The sequence below is a fragment of the Drosophila gunungcola genome, unplaced genomic scaffold, assembly GCF_025200985.1.
Source record: "Drosophila gunungcola strain Sukarami unplaced genomic scaffold, Dgunungcola_SK_2 000029F, whole genome shotgun sequence".
In the NCBI taxonomy this organism is placed as follows: domain Eukaryota; kingdom Metazoa; phylum Arthropoda; class Insecta; order Diptera; family Drosophilidae; genus Drosophila; species Drosophila gunungcola.
The window spans coordinates 720,024-742,586 of NW_026453207.1; the positions used below are offsets into that span (position 1 = coordinate 720,024).

General features: G+C 39.3%; 1 protein-coding gene across 8 annotated transcripts in view; it reads right to left on the bottom strand.

Annotated features, from left to right (window-relative positions):
* LOC128263947 (acetylcholine receptor subunit alpha-like) overlaps positions 1-22,563 on the bottom strand; it is a 609,051-nt gene that overhangs the window by 522,253 nt on the left and 64,235 nt on the right. For 7 of the 8 annotated variants that reach the window (XM_052999220.1, XM_052999224.1, XM_052999223.1 and 4 more), the window contains one exon: positions 21,750-22,065. The exons of the other annotated variant lie outside the window; for it this stretch is intronic. In XM_052999220.1, coding sequence (XP_052855180.1) covers positions 21,750-21,989 — 240 coding nt within the window. In that variant the 5' untranslated portion in view covers positions 21,990-22,065. Of the gene's footprint in view, positions 1-21,749; positions 22,066-22,563 lie in introns of those variants that run through there. 8 annotated transcript variants of the gene reach the window in all.

Genomic DNA, 22,563 nt, shown 5'->3' on the forward strand with positions numbered 1-22,563 from the left:
CTGAATCGCGTAGGATACAGTTCAAATTAGACAGAGCCAAAGTTTCCAAAGCAATTAAAAATGCTAAGCGCCATCACCTTAAAAATAAATTTAAAAACTCTGCATCCACTAGACAAACTTTTAGGGTAATGAATAACCTTGGAATAGGGAAATGTATAAAAACGATTGACCACTACGTTGATGTTGAGGTACTTTGACCTGAAATACCTGAGGCTAGATGCAATAATTACCTGACATATCAACCCTACTGTGATAATAACTTAAGCTTTGTGTGTGTCAATAAATGTGATGTCTTAGAGTGTATCCTTAAAACAAAATCGAGTGCCAAGGGTATAGACAATATTAGCCCTAAATTTCTTAAAATTCTGTTGCCACTTCTTCTTCCACATATAACAAAATTTTTTAACACATCCATTACAACGTCAGTTTTTCCTTCAATTTGAAAGAAAGCTAAAGTTATCCCAATTATTAAACCCAATAAAGATTACAGGCCCATTTTCATTCTACCCTTCCTAGCCAAAGTTCTCGAAAATCTTATGTCCTTGCAAATTCTGACTATTCTATCCGATTAATCAAATAAATGTCTGTGTTAGTAAGAGTAATAATGTTCTGTGTCTGGTTGACAATTGGGGGAAAGACAACGGCTTAAGCATAAATTCATCCAAGTCAAAATGCATAGTAATTAGCAAGAAATCAATGGATAGAGAGTCTGGTAATTAATAACATGCCTATAATATATGAGGAGTATGCAACAAATCTAGGTATCACTTTTAGCAATACCTTGAGCTGGAATAAACACATATCCAAAGCAACTGGACGTACATAAAGCTTGTTGTGTTAGCTTTCGGCTTCAAAAAACTATCTGCCAGAGAATTTTAGGATGCTAGTATCTAAATTAATCCTAGTTCCCACACTTTTTTATGAGAGATTTAAGATTTGTGTTCACTGTGATACTAGAGATTTACACAAGTTAAAAGTAGCGTCAAATTCTCTAGTCAGATATGTGTTTAACTTGAAACGACTTGACCATGTTTTGGATATGATGATTCCTGATATTTAATTGCTGAAGATGTCATCATAACATTTTAAATGTAGACCTAGGCGTAGACAGATAGCATGAAGCTGAATCCAGTACTCCTACGACCGCAGCATTTCCTCTGCCAAAGGTATCAATTCCTAAATTTAATGGAAATTACTTACAATGGCAATAGTTTCATGACTTATTTAGGAAAATGATTCATGAATCTTCATTACCCACTATACAAAATATGTGGTATTAAAAACGAAACTCAAAATTTGTTTCAAGGCCAGGTTTATTTTTTTAAAAAAATTAAAAATCCTCAGTTTACCACAACGGATTGGTCTTTTATTGTTTATAACATTTTAAAGAAACAATGATATGAAAACATTTTCAATTGGAATTCCTAAAATTGGTCATATATGTAAACAAATTCCACAACAAGAAGCATGTATAAGTATGTACCATCACTTCAATTAAAATTGATACCTCCGACACAGAAAGTAGCAAGAGTTTATTTAATAAACTCTCATGGTATATAACACTATTAACTATTAACAACTGAAATAATGAATGTATTAACAGATATTCGCCAATGCCGATTATTCCAATGCTGATATCACCACGGCTACTACAGGATGAATTGGCATATATACATAGTCACTTAAAACCTGGACAGATGCTCCAAGTTTCGCCAGATAACATTCTTATGGCACACTAGCTGATGAAGGGTGAAGGAGCTATTTTAAAGAATCACGTCATTTTTAAAGAAAATTTTCCCTTAATATCACAAGTTCTGGAAATTTACACATTGATTCAAATTCCGTTTTTGAGTAAAGATGGAATCCGTTCGATTGAAATAAAATCACCTGACCTGCAATCAACAGTCATCATGATGAATTTGTAGAAATGAATCAGAATCTGTCAAGAGAGAGAAAAAAAGAAATTATTTCAAAATAAAACGGATGTATCGAGCAAAACAGTTTATGCTTTCTGCTGTTTGCTTAGATGGAACACCTAACATAGAACAAGGATCCGGATATTTAATTGCAATTCCTGGATGCATAATTCAAAATACATTGATTTCTATAACGACACGAGATTTTACGGAAACTACACTTCTGGCATCTTATGCTCAGTATCGTCAGTTCTTTTTGGCAAACTCCCATTACCCCACCAAAAACGCGAAAAATGCTTACGGAGCGTTACTACAAACTTGAACCGGTCGTTATGCACAACTTAAAGGAATATTAAGCTCACTATCAAAGAGGAAAATTAACGCACCCTAATTAGACAAAACGACTGAAATCACTGTGCCAAACGATGCGCTGACTAAAAAAGGATTTTTGTTTTTAAGTTACCCAACCTACACCGATCAATCACCTAACAAACCAAATTGGCGTTATTAAATACGTCTATGAAAAGGGGTAACATAAATGAGATAAAAATACAAGTAAATGACGAACAAGATACTGCACCGTAGGATCACCGTTGAGGAACCCCACAAACGCAATGCACCCGTTCTATTTACAGGAGCATAGACATACGAAAACCTTTTGCACTCTGCGAAGTCTGCGTTGCCTGTGGGGATGCACATTCAGGTAGCAACCGTAAATACCATCAACCACGACCCTGTTAAGTTACACTTCATCAAACCACTTTAGGAATAATGCAGCAACAGACATCGAAGGCCGTGCGCATCAGACTCACCTAACGAACAAAAACAGTTTTCACTCTAATGGCTATACATTTGTTAGGGATGCCAACATAATGAAACAACTTTCTACATTGAGTTCTGAATTAAATACTATTTTTCCAAATACTTTTTTCAAAATTCTTATTCTAGTCTTATCTATGGCCTAAGCAGAGACTGAATCTGTTTGCCTGAGCGGGAGAGTTATCTTTTGCAATTTTTCGTAAGGTTTAAAAGAGTTGGTTGTTAATTTTTGTTTAATTTTAATAACTTCTTCGATGCTTTAGCCTCTGAAAATACTAGTTTGTATTAACGAACGCGAAACTTGTGTGACTGCAGAAGGATTCGAGATAATTTATTTGCGATAACTTGTGTAAAACTTGTACGAAATGGCGACAAAAGGGAGTGGTTTCGATAAAGTTCATATGATCACTAAATTTAATATTCCAATAATTTCTTTTAAAACCTAACTTATGCTAAGGTGGCGAGAGACGGGGCGAATTCGCTCCATTTGAAGGGACGACGTTCTTCAGCGCAGAACGCGCAACAGGGCCAGTCGGTGGACTGCTCGCCGATACTCCCCTCCTGCGTACTGACGTCCTATCCTCCTTTGCTGGGGCGGAAGGTTGTTTTCTGCGACGACGACTAGCGCTTCCACGACGATGTTGGGCTGGTGCCACTTGGACCGCTGCAGGATGCTGGATATGTACTCCCGGGACCATCGCTGCGAAAACCTGTGCCTGAGAGACGAGACACCTCGCCAACGTCGCAAGCAGGTCAGGCTGATCTGGTCCGGGAGCGTCGCTGATGGTGGGGCCAGAGGAGGGCCGCCGATGAGTAGATGACCGGGGGTCAGGGCTTCGCCGTCGTTTGGGATGCTGCTAAGAGCTCCAAGGGGCTTGGAGTTAAGCACGGCTTCCACGTTGGTGAGGAGACTTCCGAGCTCCTCCGCGGTCAAGAGGTCTTGGCCTACCGTCCGAAGGAACAGGTGCTTTGCAGACTTCACACCTGCCTCCCATAGTCCGCCGAAATGCGGTGCTCTGGGCGGTATGAACGCAAACTCGCATCCTTTTTTTGTATGCGAATGTTTTGATACCGCCCCACTGATCCACCGATGAAGTTGGTGGCGTTGTCGCACCACACCTTCTCCGGAATCCCGCGACGACTCACGAACCTTTGAAATGCCAACAAGAACGCATCAGTGGTTAGGTCAGACACTAATTTTAAGTGGACCGCTTTGGACGCAAAACAGACGAACAAGGCCACGTACGACTTGTACGGTGGCTTACCACGGATACGATACGTTGTGCTGAAGGGACCTCAAAGATCGACGCCACAAATAATGAACGGGCGGAGAGCTCGAAGTCTATCTGCTGGCAAGTTTCCCATAATTTGAGTCAAGAGTTGCGGCTTACAGCGAAAGCAGCGCATGCACGACCGAACTGTTCGTGCAGGTATGACACATAGGATCTGACGAACTGTGAGCTTTTAGACAGCAACAACGGGAATTTGGCTTCGTACGGGATAGGAGCATTCAATAACCGACCCCCAACTCGTAGCAATGTCGAGGAACACCAATCGAATTTATTTTCCTGAAGAAAAGGGTTTAATCTTTTTAATATTCGTTTCTACCGGTTTATTTTTCCGAATTTTACTTATGTCGTCCCAGAATTCGTGAACTTGGATAGCTTCGACAATTTTCTTATAAGCAAAATCCAGTTCTCTTGACAAAATACTTTTTTCAAAGGGCTTCGACACCTTTCTGCACTTTTGAATAAAACGAAAAACCCACTCTCAGAAGCTTCGGTGCGACGAAAAGGACTCTATTTCCTGAAGCACATAATTTAGCTCTGGGCTGACTACGAGAGGTGTTGCCAATTTGCGTAGCTTCTTCAACATTACATCAGCCGGCAAATCGAAATGTTTATTTACAGGCCAATTATTTTCTGAGTCTAACAAGAAAGAATACACCGGGATACTATGTCTGCTGGGTTGACTTTCGTGGGAACGTGTCTCCAAATTGCTTTCTCCCATCACTCCTGAATTTCTGCAACCCGGTTCGAAACAAAAACCGACAACCGAGATCTGCTAAAAGGTGAGCTGCACATAGCTCAAGGCGAGGCAAAGATTTCGTCTTGAGGGGAGCTACTTTCGATTTGGCGGTCAATAAAGACACTTTCAAACCTTCAGCAGTTTGCATCCGAACGTAAATGCACGCTCCATACGCTCGCATGGAAGCGACAGCGAAAAAAATGTATTTGAATCGAGACTTGTGGATCTGTGTTGACGAATCGCGATAACTTAATTTTCGGCAGCTGCAGAAGCGTCGCTTTAAACTTCTCCCACGATGTAAGCAACTGCATCGGTAGCGACTTGTCCCAATCTTATTTTCGAAGCCACAGTTCCTGCAACAACATCTTTGCCTTAGACCAAAGGACACAATAGGCCAAGTGGGTCGAAAAGTCGAGCAGTCACCGACAAAATATTTCGCTTTGTCGCGCGAAGATCCAGGAAAGCGTCATCCAACCGAAATTGAAAGAAATCTTTAACCGGTAACCAAACGCCAAGGGTCTGAGTCTGAGTTTGCCATAAGTGGCATTACAGCGCTATCAGATGCGGATAACTCAGGGCAGTTTGAAAACCACTTTGCCAATTCAAAACCTGCCTCTTGCAGGTCCTGCCTCTTTGCAGGTCCTCAACGCATCCGGCGCTAGTCAACAAATCTTCAACATAAAAATCATTCTGAATAACCTTTCCGGCTTTTGGATGAGTTGCTTTCGCCATCTCTCCTAACCGCATTAAACACCGAATCGCCATAAAGGGTGCTGGCGAAGTTCCATATTTAACGGTGTTTAACTTAAAGATTTTTAGGGACTCGGAAGGATCTCGTCTCCATACTATGAGCTGGAAGTTTCGGTCAACTTCGTCCACCATCACATGGCGATACATCTTTTTGACGTCGGCCGCAAGGGCAAACTTATGCATTCTAAACCGAAGCAGAGTCGAGTACAGCTCCTCTTGGATAGTTGGGCCTACCATCAAGATGTCATTCAACGCTACCTGCGTGGAAGTACGGCTCGATGCATCGAAAACTACTCTCTACTTTGTTGAAGTACTTTGTGGCCGTAGAACGCATTGGTGCGGTGTGAAAAGTGCTTAGTACTCGGACTTTACTCATTGGTGGAGGACATGTGGCCCATTGATACATATTCCTCCATGAATTTAAGATACAACTTCTTCAGCGAAGGGTCCTTTGACAATTTCCTTTCTAGCGACAAAAATCTACGTTTCGCAATCTCGTATGAAGAACCAAGATATAGATAAAAGTTCAAAGAACGTACCAGCGCCGATAAGCATATCTATTTTTTGGGGCTTGAAGAAGAATGGATCTGCCAACTAAATATTTTCAGGCACCCTCTATTCACTGGTTTTCACCGCTTGATCTGGATCAGACGACAACTGGCTGTTTCCTACTCGCGACTCGTGTCGTCTGGGCTGAGAAGGGGGTGGCAACGCGAGGTTTTTGTTTTGGGAATATTTGTGTAGCAAAGTGTGATGTGAGGAATTGCACACTCTACATCTGTTCGATTTGCATTTTTTGACCGTGTGACCCTTTCTTAAGCAGTTAATGCATAATATAATGCTGAACTGTTAGGGGTGCGAAGGAAGCGTAGTTCTGTTCTTCCCATTTTCTTTTAGTTCCTGCATCGACCTTGCTCGGTACCAAATGTATTAAAACAGCATTAGTAATGCGTCTATCATCCCCAATAGACAGCAAGGAATCTTACAAGGCTGTGACCATGTCGATGAGGGTTCTCAAGGCTGTAGCTAAAGGCCGGGAAATGTTTTGTAAATTAAACAGTGTCGATATGTTGTCGAAAAAAATAAGACAATCATTATCATACAGGTTTCAGGCTAGCAAGGGCTTTGGGATAATTTTCCGCAGTGACTTGAAAGGTCCAAACTGTTCCTAGAGCGTCTCCAGATTAACAAGAATTTAAATGATTAAATTTTTCAATATCGTGTAAAGTGTCGTCTTGGTCAACGAAAGTTTCAAAAAGGCTTATAAAAAATTAAAATTCGGAGTGTTTTCCGCTAAAAGTTGGGAGGGCAACGCTCGGTAGGCGGCATTGAGGCAGGCGATTTGCTGGCGGAGCGGATTTCTCGATATTATTTTGTTTGCAATTATTTAAAATCGAAATCAGCTTTGTCATTTCGGCCCTCTCTTCCAGCTCTTCTCGGTATACATCTTTTGTATCTTTCACTTCTATTTGGTTTTGCAAAAGTGAAGCATTTTCAATGTGCGTATTTAGAATATCTAATCGACACTTAAGCTCAACCGGATTTACAGATAATTTAGCTTCTTTTAAATGGCGATAAGTTCGGTTAACACTTTTCATGCAAACATATTGTTGGTGTTTAAGCTCTTAGATATCCTTGGTTGCCATTGCGTTTATTTGTATTTATTTTGTTGGTATCGAAGATACCAATTATTTTATTTGTTAAATAATCTAAAAAAAAAAATTAACGAGTAATATACCGATCGCACACAGTGAAGGGGAGCTAAGTGCCCAGAGAAGAACAGCGAAAAATATCTAAATAGGGTTTTTATATTTTTTATATAAACCCTGCGACAGTTATATGCCGCACCCACGCACTTTGAGGGAGCTAACGCTCAAGCTCAAGCGTACCACGAAAACGAACAAAAGTTTAAGCAAATCGAAAATTGCACTGCAGCAGCGATCGAGAACAAAAACGACCAAACATAACTCGAAATAGCGGCAGCGGTGTCGGTTTGCGTAAGTATGTGTACGCGGCTAGCGGCTCTTCCTAGGCAAATGCTAACGGAGAATGATACACTGACCGATAATTAAGGGCAACGAAAATATAAGCCTGATGCCGAAAAGCGCGCAAAAAATTATGAAAAGCGGGGAAAAAATTGTAAAGGCGCGGGAAATTTCTGAAAAGCGCGGGAAAGTGTTCAGACAAACTGCGGCGAAAATTTTTGCCACTAATTTTTGAGAACTACACTTTTCACAATTTGCACTTTTTTCCAGCTACGACGAAAATTTGGGGAATTAAGTTTGTACTAATTGGGTCGACGAGTATTTTATTTGCGTATTATTGGCCAAAGCGATTCACATATAATTTCAAATACATTATGTTTATTGCAGAATTTTGGTTGTTAGTACATGCAAATTTTTACACTATCTACCGATTTTTACACGAATGCAAAAAGTTGATAGATGGTCCAAAACACAATTAAGAAAACGCCACAGATTAACTTTCAACTTTTAGCACTCTATACCTGGTTGGCAGTAGTCAACAATTGCAACTTCCTTTTTAAATTAAACAATTAAAGGTGGAAGAAACGTCTTGGGCAACAACCAAAGAAACGGGAGAAAATTTCCAGCGACGAAATTTACTTCGGAAGATCACTTGTTTATTTTTAAGCCGAACCGACACGAATAATTTGCTTTTACATGTTTGTTGGTAATTGTTATAGTTTTTCACCGAAAAAAAAATTGGTCGGGGTCGGGGTGACCATGAAAATTTAATACTAGTTTGTATTAACCAACGCGAAACTTGTGTCACAGCAGTAGGATTCGAGATTATTTATTTGCGATAACTTGTAAAACTTGTACGAAAATGCGACGACGAAATGGAGTAGTTTCTATGAAGTTCAAATTATCACTAAATTTAATATTCCAATAATTTCTTTTAGAACCTAACTTATGCTAAGGTGGCGAGAGACGGGGCGAATTCGCAAGAGCGAACGGACGAAAGCTTTATTAGTTTCCGCTCTCGCGCTACAACTAGTGACTTCAATTTAAATAAAAGCGCCAAGTGCGCAAACAGCCTCGAATACACCACAAAAAATAGTATTGCTCGATTGCGAAATTTAATTTTATTTTAAGCTTGTCGATTTCTCGACCAGATGCACAAAAAATATATATATTTCTTTTTTGCTTTAAATGATCTTTAAAAAAAACAGAAAAGATCTTTTATTTTGCTTTTAATTAATACTCTTTTTCTTACCACTGGTGGGGTAAACAAGAGTCAATTATTTATCGAACTTATCGAAGCGTTTTCACTTTGCAATACTATATGTGCTGGCCCTAGTCTCATCGAGCATTGTCCTTCGTAGCACGCTCTGTCTACGTTTGTTACCAGCATGCTCAGGGAGAGTGGTGGTGGGTTTGGGTTAAGAGAGAACAAGATGTGTCACAAAACTAACATAAGAAGACAAAGAAACGATATAGCAATATAGCCGGCTCAGTTGCTAAAATCGGACAAACGGTACACCTATCGAAGATTGAGAACCAGATGAAAATGGCCTCGTTCTATCGCCATCCTTCCCCGGGAAATCTAATCAGCTTCTTACTGTTTACAACCACTGCGCTACATTCCTAAAGACGCTAGCAAAAAAAATAATACCATTTAGTTCATCATTGCAGAGGTTATTATAATTTCAGTCAGAAGTTTGCAACGCAGTGAAGAAGACATTTCCGACCCTATAAAAAATATATATTCTTGATCAGCATCACGATCTAGCCATGTCCGTCCGTCTATCCGCCTGTCCGTCCGTTTATACGCAAACTAGTCTTTCAGTTTTAAAGCTATCTGTATGAAACATTCCCAAAAGTTGTGTTTCTATTGCAGGTAGTATAAAAGTCGGAACGAGCCGGATCGGAATAGCTCCCATAGGAACAATCGAAAAAATAAATAAAAAAAAATTATAACTTTTAATTTTTTTTTTTGTTCTTTTAAATATAGTAATGGTTAAATATTATAGAAAATCGGACGAATATATCATATAGCTCCCATGGAAGCCATTAAATTATATAACTTTTTTTTTATGTAACTTTTCTATTTTGTAATTTTTGTTCCAATTCTTTTTGACTTATTAATAATTTGACAGTTTAGAATTGCGCTTTAAATTTTATTAAAATTGGAAAACGATATAATATAGCTGTCATAGGAACTATCGAATAATTAAGCTGCAAATCATATCTTCTTTGTTTTTAAACATATACGCAAGTAAATCATAATTTAATTGTTTTCAAGAATATTTAGTTTTTGCAATAGCTGCAAGGGTATCTGAACTTCGGCTTTCCGAAGTTTGCTTCCTTTTCTTGTTTTAAACATCATTTACTTCAGCAAGAACAAAATGGGGCTGTATGAATATCGAAGACTGTAAGGCATCGTTTAATGAGTTTGGTGACTGCTCCTGATTCCTGCACGTAGATTGATCACGCTGACAGAGCGTTCTGACGTATACGTTGCAAGCCCTGGCTGGGATGGTGACGCAACTTTCGATGTATGTGACTCCAGCCCTGGCTGCACGCCACGCGGGATGATAAGCGGAGAAATTGCAATCCCCTAAGCTTGGTTATTTTTTCCATGATGCGCAGGTGGAAAATACTAGTAGGAAACAGAAACACTCTGTGTTACGCGTGGAATACCCAATCCTGTGGCTGGTAACGCCGACGATGGCAGGCTACAAGCTAAGCTGTGTCTCTGCTGGCAATTTACATGTCACGAGTTCCAGGAATGTGTTTGAGGTTATGATACAATTCTAAGTTTAACAATTCAGCAACTCTTCTTGAAAATGGTATATAGTTGGGATCAACACTGATTTAAAATAATTTTTGAGAGCAAATCAACAAGCTCGCAGCAAGCTTCTAGAAAAAGAGACCAGACAAAAGCCAGCTCAAAAGTGGACGTCGCTTGCGAAAAATCCACAATAGTATTCTGCATTTTCTGTTATTTTTGGGATATTTTTAGAGGATAAGATCTTGACTAAAAAAGGGTTGTAATGCCAATGTTGCCAGATTATTTATTTATCTTTCAGCTAACTAAAAAAGTTTAAATATATTCTGGTGGGCGTTGCAACCAACCCCTTAAACAAAATTAACTAACTCCCACAACTGTTAATTTGTGTTCTTCTCAAACAACATTTTATATGACAAACCATTCTAATGGGGGTACTGTTGTTCTGATCAAGAATCGCATCAGGCATTACCAAACGCTATCGATTGATACAGCCTTTATAGAAGCAACATCAATGTGGCCCTGGAGTTCCGTTAGTGCGAATTACTTCCAGGACGACGTGGTTTTATTATATTAATGCTTTATTTATTATTTTTATATTTGACTTAATTAACAAACTGAGTGTTAAGTGTTATTTTAAGCTTTAATGAGTTTACAAAGTGGGGTGTTTCTCTGTGGACTGCTTAGGTTGAGATTTCGGCATCGAGTGACTTTATTAGAGTTTTTCGTTCCTGATCTGTTACCCTCACGCATACATTAGCGAACTCCGTCTGTGTTGTCAGAACCGACGTCTACTCCCTGTGTTTCTCTCTTCTTGCTCTTCTGGTTTGTTTCTGATTCCTACATTCGGCCCTCCTGACGTGGTATTCGTCCCGAACTCCTTCATAAACTCAGATAATGTGGATGTTTTCAAAGGTCCTTCGCTATCTCCCACTTTCTCCACATCATACCTGCTATGCTTGTGAACTTTGACAACTTTATAGGGACCAAGATATTTTCCTTTCAACTTTAAACCCACCCTATACTGAGTACGCTTAATCGCAACTAAGTCATTGACTGTGTATTGCTGTTCCTCTTTCCTTTTTGAATCGAAAGCTTTTCTGTTCTCTTCCTTTAAAACTTGATTGTTGTCCCTGGCTTGTTTGCGTATCTGTTCACGCTCTTCGTCCAACTCTTCTATCAAAGACTACTGCACCTGTTCCTTGAGTTCTGCAATGTCAACTACACGCATGTCCACACCTGTTAGCAACTTGAACGGCGCTACCGTTGTGCTTCTAGGCTCGATATTGTTTATTAGCTGCTGCACTCTACCCACGTGTTTGTACCAATTTTCCTGGATTTTCTAGGCTTATCTTTGACAACATTGGCACCACGATCTTATGCATTCTCTCAACCTGCCCGTTACCTCGAGGTACACCTGTAGCGATCAAAAAATGCTGTATCTTCCCTCTGTCGCAGTATTCCTTGAATAAATGCGATGTGAAAGCTGCACGATCTGACATGATCTTGAAGGGATTTCCGAATAGTACGGACTGCCTGTTTTAGCACCTTTTCGACTCCAGTACTACGCGTTGGATACAACCAAACGTATTTCGAAAATGCATCGACAACTACTAAGATATGATTATATCTTTTCTTGGTGATCTAGGTGACTAAATGTTTGTCCCCCTTATCGATAGGATTTAGAGATCCTTCCTGTTTTCCGGATTTTGCACTATTTTCCAAGATGCTCTCCACACAGCTGCCAACATTTTTAGCTACTTTATCCCTCAACTTTGGAATGAAATAGTATTTCTCCACTACCTCCTGTGTTTTCTTTGCCGAAAAATGACCTTGCTTATGAGCAATCTGTATAATCTTAGTCTCCATTTGAGATGGAACTACAATCAACTCTCTGTCTGGGGTTTTAAACAATATTTGATTGGCGATGTAATAATCCTCATGCCCCTTTGTTTCAACTAGATTCCTAATTACATTTTTCCACTCGTCTTCCCCTTGAGCTTCCTTCAAATTGTGCATTACATTGTCAGTCAACACAAAACAAGCTACTCGACTCAGTGCATCTACATGCCTCATCTTTGCCCACCTAGCCACTCGCAACGGAACTTCTTTCTTTTTCATCGTCATGGCGAACGCGTTATAATCCGTGATGATTTTGAACTTCGTTCCCAAAACATAAATTCGCCATTTTGTTAACGCTCCTATGACTGCTAGGACCTTCAACTCGTATGAGTGATATTTTTCTTCACAAGGCTTGGTTTTTCTACTCATGTGCATGACAGGGTGTAACTGTCCATCCTTTGGATCCTTTTGTAGAAGATCTGCCCCAAAACCAAACTTCGACGCATCCGTGTGTGTTTCCGTAGCCAATCTAGGATTGTACAGTTTCAAAACTGGTTTGCTAGTCAACGCTGCCTTTAATTGCTCGAATGCTACCTGCTGTAACTCCTTGAAATCAAACATTACATCCTTTCTCAGCAAATCTGATAATACATCCACAAACTTCCTAAAATATGATGTCAAACCAAGAAATCGCTGTATGGCTTAGACGGCAATGGAAAGTTTGCTACGGTCTGTGGTTTCTCATCGCTGGGTGTGATCGATCCATTTTCGATAATAAATCCTAGAAAATCTACTGCTCTGCAAAATTTGACGCTTAGTCCAATTGATTTTCTACCCGTTCTGTTCAGCGACCTCAAGAACTCTTTGCAGCTTTTGTATTCCCTCTACGACATCACTGCTTGGGATGATAATGTCATCCATGTAAACCCCTGCGTCACCTCTTTTTTTGAGCTCCCTGAGAACTGCCATTATAAAACGCGTAAAAACTGCTGGCATGTTCGAAATGCCAAACGGCACATACAAGAACTCGTACTGTCCGTTCTGTGTAACAACTAAGGTATTCTTTTGGGAGTCTACTTCTACCGAAACATGAAAACAACCGTTGGTCAAATCCAGTGTCGTAAAAATTTTCGCTCCCTGTAACTTCTCAATCACGTTGTCCATCTGTATCATAAAAAAAATTGTCCCTCACTATTTTCTCATTCAATTTGCGATAGTCGCAACACAATTGCTTCTGGCCGTTCTTTTGTACCACGAGTACGATCGGAGAAGCGTACTCTGAAGTACTGAGCTTGATAATCCATTGTTCAAGCCACTCCTGAACCTGCTCATCAACTACCTTTTGTTCACTAAAAGCAATACGTCGAGGATGCTGAAAAACTGGCAAATCATCGCCTAACAAAATCTTCATCTCGACCGGACAGTGAACATTCCTAATTGGTTTGTATTCTTCTATCATACGTTTCGCAACACCTCTCTGAGAATGTAGCAAATGTGAAACGTCTACCTATAGCTTGCTTCCTGCCTGCTCCATGGTCATGATACACAAACTCTGGAATTCATTCAGCAGCTCCGAGCTTGAACTTCCGTTTTTCTCTTTCTCGCGAACTTCAAACTATTCTCCTTTACCGACTCGAGAGTCTGATCTTCGAACCAACTCGGTTCCGTCCTTTGTCACTTTCATATCGACACCATCTAGAAGAGTTATACCTAAAATGGCATCAAATGCCATGTCTTCGTCCGATAAAATGTGGAATTCTACGTTGAGATTGATGCCATCAATCTGCACTCGTATTGTCAGGCTTCCAAAACTCAATATTTGGCTTTTCCCAATTCCTGTCAAACATTTTTCACTTCCTGTTAGGTTTTCTACTCCAAACCTTATAAAAACGTTGCGTGACAATAAACTCAAGTCCGCTCCCGTATCTACCAATCCTTTGAAGGTTACTTTTCCAAACGGAACATGCTTCAACTCCAATCCCGAAGACGTAAACGTGTTTGTTGGCTTCACCCTGCCTTCCACCTGCACTAGATTAGTTGCTTTTTCCTGTTTAGCTTCTAGCTCGACCTTGCACTGGACTGCTCTATGTCCTGGCTGGTTGCAGATAAAGCATTTGTTGTCTCTCTTTGGACAATCCTTCTTGATGTGAGACTCATCACCACAGTTAAAATATTTCCTAACTTTCTCATCTGCTTTCACTGTCTCCTTTTCGCCTTTATAAAAGTGAGAGTCATACTTGACGTGCTTCACCGATTCTCGCATTTTCTGATACGCCTCGATTTGAACTTTCAGCTCCTTTAGCTTCTTGGCTTGATAAAGTAAAGCCTTGTTTCCCTTCGAGTCTGGAATACCGTCGACCAAGTATTCGATCAAGCTTTCATCGTCTAAATCAATTGGCCTCTGCCGATGAAACTTTAACCCCAAATTCTTCTAGCAATGCAGCTTTCAGTAAGCTCCAATCGCCAATATTACGCTGACTACGAACGTAAAGCTTAGCCGCTCCGCTGAGTAATTGTTTTGCATATATAAACAGCTCCAACTGACTCCATTCAACCGTAAGTGCACACTCCTCAAGTTCCTCGATCCACTGATTAATGTCAAGTGAACCAGTTCCCGAAAACTGTGACACACTCCCCTCTATATCCTTTAAAGTAAGCCACGATCTACCTGTGTTCGCATTTCCAATTTGACTGTTATGTTCGCTTACCATTTCCTGCACCTGCCTGGTAATTGTCTGAATTCACTGATGCAAAAGATCCATCCTCATCATCATCCACTTCAATCGCATCTTCATCGTTTTCATCAGATTGCAAACCATAGTGAGCAAGTAGTTTGTTTTGCATTTCGCATTTTCTGCCGGTTGTACTAAGACCTAGCTCTGACAACTTAGCGCGCAATTCTGCCACGAGCAGTGCGAAAATCACTTGCTTGTTCATTTTCACTTGCTTGTTCAAATATAATTATAAAAGGATATAAAATATAGTGCTTATACAATACAAAAATGTTTATCAAATCCGCCTACACGGCAAAATTAAGTTTTTTATATATACTGGAATTTCAAACTGTGAACTTTACTTTACTTTACTCTACGTTAATGTGAAATGAATGTCAAACCTTAACACTATGTTCCTTGGCTGTTGACATTTGCATTGTTGTTGCATTTCGCATTTTCTGCCGGTTGTACTAAGACCTAGCTCTGACAACTTTAGCGCGCAATTCTGCCACGAGCAGTGCCAAAATCTCTTGCCTGTTCATTTTTACTCAAATATAATTATAAAAAGGATATAAAATATAGTGCTTATACAATACAAAAATGTTTATCAAATCCGCCTACACGTCAAAATTAAGTTTTTTATATATACTGGAATTTCAAACTGTGAACTTACTTTACTGTACTTACTACGTGAATGTGAAATGAATGTCAAACCTTAACACTATGTTCCTTGGCTGTTGACACAACAGTCCTACTGCAGGCACGCAGCCTGTTAAATTTCAAATTATTTCCTACTATCCAATCAGACCAACAAGAGGTTTCCAACACGAAATTGGTCAGTGCTGCTCTGAACTTCTCTTTTTTGCAAAAAAAATTTGTCTCGCCTCTCGATGTTTTCATTGTCACTCACCAATATTTCTTCAACCGTTTACTTTCGCAAGCCCAGAAATGTCTTCTCGCCGTGTCACCAATACAGCTTTGGATTCGTCTCGCTGCCTCACCGTAAATGTCTTTTCGCCGTGTCACCAATACTGATCCAAATATTCTCGTCGTCACCAATACTGCTTCAAAAATATTCTCGGCGTTACCAATACTGCAGAATGTTCTTCCCGTCACCACTTCTCCTGCAGTTCTTCCCGTCACTTCCAAACACTTTTCCAGATTAACCCGGCCTCTGACTGCCGATGCCTTTTCGTGCACAATGTCGCTTCCTTCTTTCGCTTTGACCAGCCTCCTGAAGCCCGTTTCTTCGCTTACTCCTGACGCACAACTTCTGCGATCCGCTTGCTACCGTATCTGCTCCACGCCTTCCACTTTGTCCAGATTACCACCGCCAACGATCCTGCCTTTTGCTTGTTGACTTTCACCACAAAGTCTTTACGCTGCCTCCAGAATGGTACTTGCTGTTCAATCGCCTTCTATGTCGGTTTCTTGCCTACTTCCTTCGTTGCGCCAAAAACGAATTTCACAACTTCTCGAATGTTGCGAAAACTTACTGTCTCGTTTCCACTCACGCTTCCCTGCTTTGCAAATTTGTTGTCTTTCTTTTTTGCGCAGCACACTTGCTCTAGTTCATAACTGTCTGCAACGACAACTAACAGAGTTTTTTCCACTTTTTTAACACACGATTAAGTTTAGTGACTTATGTTTTTAAACACTCAACTAAGTTTAGTGACTTAGGTTTGTATTAGTTCCAAATATTCCGACTGAGCCTCCAAATTTGTGGCCCCCGGGAGTTCCGTTAGTGCGAAATACTTCCAGGACGACGTGGTTTTATTATATTAATGCTTTATTTATTATTTTTATATTTGACTTAATTAACAAACTGAGTGTTGTGTGTTATTTTAAACTTTAATGAGTTTACAAAGTGGAGTGTGTCTCTGTGGACTGCTTAGCTTGAGATTTCGGCATCGATTGACTTAATTAGAGTTTCTCGTTCCTGGCCTGTTACCCTCACGCATACATTAGCGATCTCTGTCTGTGTTGTCAGAACCGACGTCCACTCCTTGTGTTTCTCTCTTCTTGCTCTTCTGGTTTGTTTCTGATTCCTACATCAATAGATATCGACACCAAAAGCGGTTATGTAAACCTAGCCGCTGTATACTGTCCACCGCGCTTCTCCATTTCCGAAATAAAATTAGTAAAATTCTTTGACCTATTAGGTGACTGCTTTATAGCAGTTGGTGACTATAATACCAATCTCGACTTATCAACCCCAAACGAAGAAAATTTTACAACGCTATAATAACACCACGAAATAAGCTTGACTTTATCTCTCCGGGCAAGCCTGCATACTGACCCACAGATCCTAATCAGAAGCCTGACTTGATTGATTTTGCTATAACAAAAAGAGTGCCGAAGACACACATTCGAGCGGACTGCTTAGCCTTCGAGCAGAGAGAATTCGAGCTCAAGTATCCTATATGAAGAAACTTTCTCCAAATAGACATATGACCACCAATAAAAAGTGAATAACCTTTAAATGTACATACAGAAGATTGGGCTCGCGGCTCGAAGAGTCGACAAGTAATTTTGCCTTTCATCAGGAAGAAAAACACGGAGCAATTGAACAAGTGTACCGGATAACCTCTGAGATACGAAATGCATTTGAACGACGAGAGTATTGCTCGGCGGTTTTTTTTTGGAAGTCGCCCGGGCTTTTGACCCGGTTGGTTGTATGGACTAATTCATAAAATGAAAATAATACTTCCACAGAACACCCATAAAGTATTGACGTCATACCTGCGAAAAATAAGTTTTGCAGTGCAAAGATTTTCTCTCCGATTATTATTTAATTCAAGCTGGAGTACTCCAAGGTAGCTTGGACCGGCACTAAATATCATTTACACAGCAGATCTACCGACAACATCAACATTTTCTGATGATACTATGTCGATCTAAGGGCCCTGGAACAGCAACGAAAAACTCATCAGCATATCTTGTGCTGTTGGATAGACGGCTTACTTGGCAGAACCATATTAAAAATAAAAGAAATCTACTGAAATTTAAAACTGGAGTATAAAGTTAAGTTAAGGATCCGTTGAAGACGAAAATGATCAGGTAAAAGCTTGCGCAGTCCTTAATTAGGAACCCCAGCCAGACACGAGTCCGTCGAAGAAACCTACGCACCAACCAAGAACAGTAGGGCTGTTTTTCGAATAATTAATTGAAATTAACTAAATAATTATATTTGATTAAGATTTGCCTAATTGTCGTAAGTCTCTAAGAAATAAGATTCAATAAATAAAAAACCGTATCAATAAAAAAATAAAATAATAAAAAAATAGGAGACCGCACAAGCAAAGCAGCCAAGGCTTTGTTTGCTTGCAACAAAGGAATCGCTGAACTCTGTATTAGTGGCGATCTTCTCACCACCCATACTGCTACCCTAGCAACCACTAGTCCCTGCTTTTTAAAGGGTACGCTTTGGCAACCGCAATGAGACTGTTCGAAGCGTACCTGGCTAACGGGACACTCTACCTCCCTAAAGACTCTTACCAACTTACCCAGCACACTCCCCTACTTAACTTCGTCCCCTAGACCTGCTTGCTGACATGTACACTACGACCACTGCATTGAGACTGCGCGAAGCGGCTGGCTGGCTATCGGGATTAACGGGCCACTCGAGAAATAGCCTCTAGAAAAGCCGGGAATTTTCGAAGACCAGCACTGTGGTTTTCACCGCAATCGAGGCTCTGAAATACTACTTAAAAAGTAGCAGGGCAAACAGTATGGAGGCCCAAATCAGTGAATTTGTTGTGCCCAAATTCTTGACAATTATAACATTTGGCGACGTCATCAAGTCCCACAGAAGGGACAATTGTGACCGACTGGTAGGCCTGCGTCTTAATGTCATATACTTTCACATTCTTGGGCGAGGATTCAAGATCGATTAAAGGTAACCTAGGCCTGTAACCATTTTCCTTGTCGTGAGGGTTGTATAAATTAGGTCAAGTAAAAAGTAATCCATTTTTTGAACAATATATGACTTTAGTAATCTGTATCTCGCGTTGTATAAGTCTGATTTAATTTTAGTAGGATGCGTTAGAAAGTTGATCTTTCGTACTATAAAAGCTTCTTAGAAAAAATTTGTGACCGATAACACAAACGCTTTGAGAGCTCGATAAATTTCGAGATGGGCAATAAAAAAATTTGCTATATTTTAAAATTTTTTTTGACAAATGGCGAAATCAAAATAAATAAAAAAAAACCTTTTGGACCGAATTTCGATCTGCGAATTGCTTTGAATCGCATCAAAACCGAAACGTTTTTTAAGCGGATGGTGACTGGTGATGAAAAGTGGGTCACTTACGACAACGTGAGGCGAAAAAAAAACTTTTCAGCAATCAGTCCAAACGTAGAGTCAGTGGAGACATTGTTTCCATTGTCTACAGTGACGGAATGCTCACTGCTCTTTCTAATGCGCTTAACAGATTTAATTCCAAACATTTTGACTAACGAACTCTGAAGTAGTTACACTATGGTGGCCAGATGTGCTTTTGCAACGTATACTATTATTGGCATTTAAAAATATAGAAGGAGGAGCAACATCTTCATTATCCTTCACAGTATCCGTCGAAGCTTAACAAGGATTGGTTTCAAGACCCCGCTCCGAGTCAAATCTCAGTGACCTAGACTTTTACAAAATTGTTTGAAAAATGAAACCATGAAAGCTACGAACTCGCTGATATTAAAGACGAGACCGTTTGGTACCTATTTTTTAATTGAAATAGGCATGACGGCAGCACCGGGTATTCAGAAACAAAAGTTGAAAGAATATGAACGATACCCTTATAGAGGGTAATATAATTTCAGTCAGATGTTTGCAACGCAGTGATGGAAAAATTTCCAACCCTATAAAGTATATATATTTTTGAACAGCATCGATCTAGTGCATAAATCGAAACGAGTATTATCGGACGACTATATTATAAAGGTTCCATATTAACAATCTGGAAAAAATGAAAAAAAATATTATAACTGTGCTGTTTTTTAATTTTATTTTTGGCTCAATAAAATTAAGACCAAGAAAAATAAAGCTAAGGTTCATAAATCACGCTTTGAGTATGGATTAACTCCAATACACTCCTATATTCATTTTTTTGAAAATTTTTTGCGTGTCTCTTAGAAACTTGACCTGTCCTGACAGACTTAATACTGCAGAAGGAAAAAAAGTAATTTGGACAAGAAAATCCAAAATGTAGAATGTAGATGGGACTTAAGGTGGACAAACCTAAAGTGGAGGTAGAGGCACATTAAATGATGGCAATACGGCCAATGCAATTTTCAGCAATCTGAAATTGGCAGCTGAAATAGCAGGTATTGATGAAGACATTAAAGTCTTGTGTTCAACATTGCTCCTGTGATTGGCATCATTAAACCAGTTTATAACCGTGATCTACAATGTCATTCTAAGTGCTGCAATCCTTTCATTCTCACGGAGAAGCGGTAGTCTCTCTGTGTTGGCTGCTGGCAGCGTATTAACGGAGCCCAAATCTTCAGTAAATTAAGTCTTCAGTAAATAAAAAGCGTTGTTTCTTGGAGTGGCTTTACGTATCCCAGTGTTTCAAATGAAGGGTGAAACGGTTCCAAAGTAAATATAACTAAATTTCCGAACCATAAGTTTAACATAAAAAAAACGTTATTTTTTTTGTAAACTGCTTACAATAATTTTTTATTTAAAAGAAAACTGACTGTCCTAAGACAAGTCTCAAATTGAACTCGCTTCTTTACTTAAACTTCTTTGACGATCATACCTCGGTTTTGCGCTTTAGAGCTTTCTATGAGTGGAGTTGGCTTTATTTGAGTGAGTTTTCTAATTGCCCTTTGGATTGTTGATTAATAATGCACCAGCTACTCAATCCGATTGTTTAGTCTAGAATCTTGGGGATTCGTTCGCATGGTAATTCTCCATTGAGGGTCTGAAAGTGTGGGAACGAACTGATAACGTAATTTGATTCGTTCTAGATGTTTAATCTAAGGCTTGGGTACATTTGTAATTAGATATTGGCTTATTCGTTCTGGATGTTTAGTCTAAGACTTGGTCATATTTGCAATTAGATATTGGCCGATTGGGGTACTTAGGGTGAATATGTGCGTGGGCATGTGGACATAAGCACAAGAGTTATGTGGGATTATAGATATGTTACTATATATTTAATATTTAAGGTTATTTACTCAAAGATAAGGCACAGATCGCCAATTTGTGTGGGGTGCCGTCAAGGTCAAGTTCTATGCCAACTATTTAGACACGATTGACGTCCTAAAGCACGAGATTGAAGTAGCCATTGAGGCCATTGAGAACCATACTACCGAAAGTTTACTGAAAAATTGGGTGTATCGGATGACCTACTACATGGTCTCCGGAGGCAGCTATATGAATAGAGTGGTCTTCCACAAATAAATAAAATGTTGAACTATTAAATGACAAACAAAATTTTTTAAAAAATATTTACCGGTTATTTATTGTCATTTTAAAAAAGCAAGCGCTAGATGGGTTACCTGTACTTAAGAATTATGGTCATAAACTTGCTAAGAATATTCATATGAATAAAGTGGTCTTCGACAAGTAAATAAAAATGTTGAACTATTAAATGACAAACAAAATGTTTGAAAAATATTTACCGGTTATTTTATTGTCATTTCAAAAAAGCAAGCGCTATATGGGCTACCCTGTACTTAAGAATTATGGTCATAAATTTGCTAAAATCGGAAAACTATTTATATAATTCAGTATTTTTAAACATATTCGCTTAGACATAGAAAGTGGTTTTAAAAAATGTGTAACTTTTGCAATAGATGCAAGAGTAATATTACGTCTAAGAGTTCTAAAAATTCTAAATTCTAATAGGGTGGAACCCGTTTAGGTCACAATTCCTAAATCATAATTTGTAATAACAATAATTAATAAGCCCTAGCTTAAACTTACCACATCTATAAGCTGCGAAAGCTTTAATTTTATGCAAACTTTAAGAACATCAGTGGTATTAACAACAGGCCGAACTAATTTGTTATAGTTGCTCAAGAGGTCATCATATAACCGTTTTGCATCGGGGTTTCCAGCTACTGCTCCATGTACCATAAGAGCAGAAAGTATCCAAGCTCTGAGTGTTTCGCCCGAAGATGGCTTCCTTATAAATAATCTCAATACTTCGATTATGAACTTCATAGTAACTTTAATGTACGCCTTCAATGAGAAAATGTCTGTAGAATGATAGAAAAGTGTGATATTTATTTGAAGAATCCTGCAAACAAAAAAAGACAGAAATAGTAGCAGTATTATACACCTTAGTTTAAAATAACAATTGATAAAAAACATAATGGAAATTTCAGTAAGAAACCTAAGTCCCAAACTGCTTTCGTTTTGCAGAGGTTGGCAGCGCCGAGTCGACAGTTCTGAAAATACCGGAAATCTCCGTAATGCCAACGGCGTCGTAATTTTGCTGAACAAGTCAGTCATGTAAGCGGAACGCGGACTCTCGAAAATTTTAAACATGTGGTTTATAATGTGAGTGTGATAAGGTCGATAAAGCGGACCCGAAAGCTTATGAACTGCATATAAAACCTTGTTTCACGAATATCCAACTGACCACAGTGTTCCAAACAAAGGATGAAGCGGTTGCAAAATGTGACAATATATATTTGAATATTTAAAATTATTTACTCAAAGATAAAGCACAGAGGGTGCGTCTACTTCTGGTGCCTGTGGCTCGCAGACTTATTTTTTTTTAAATCGGCTTACA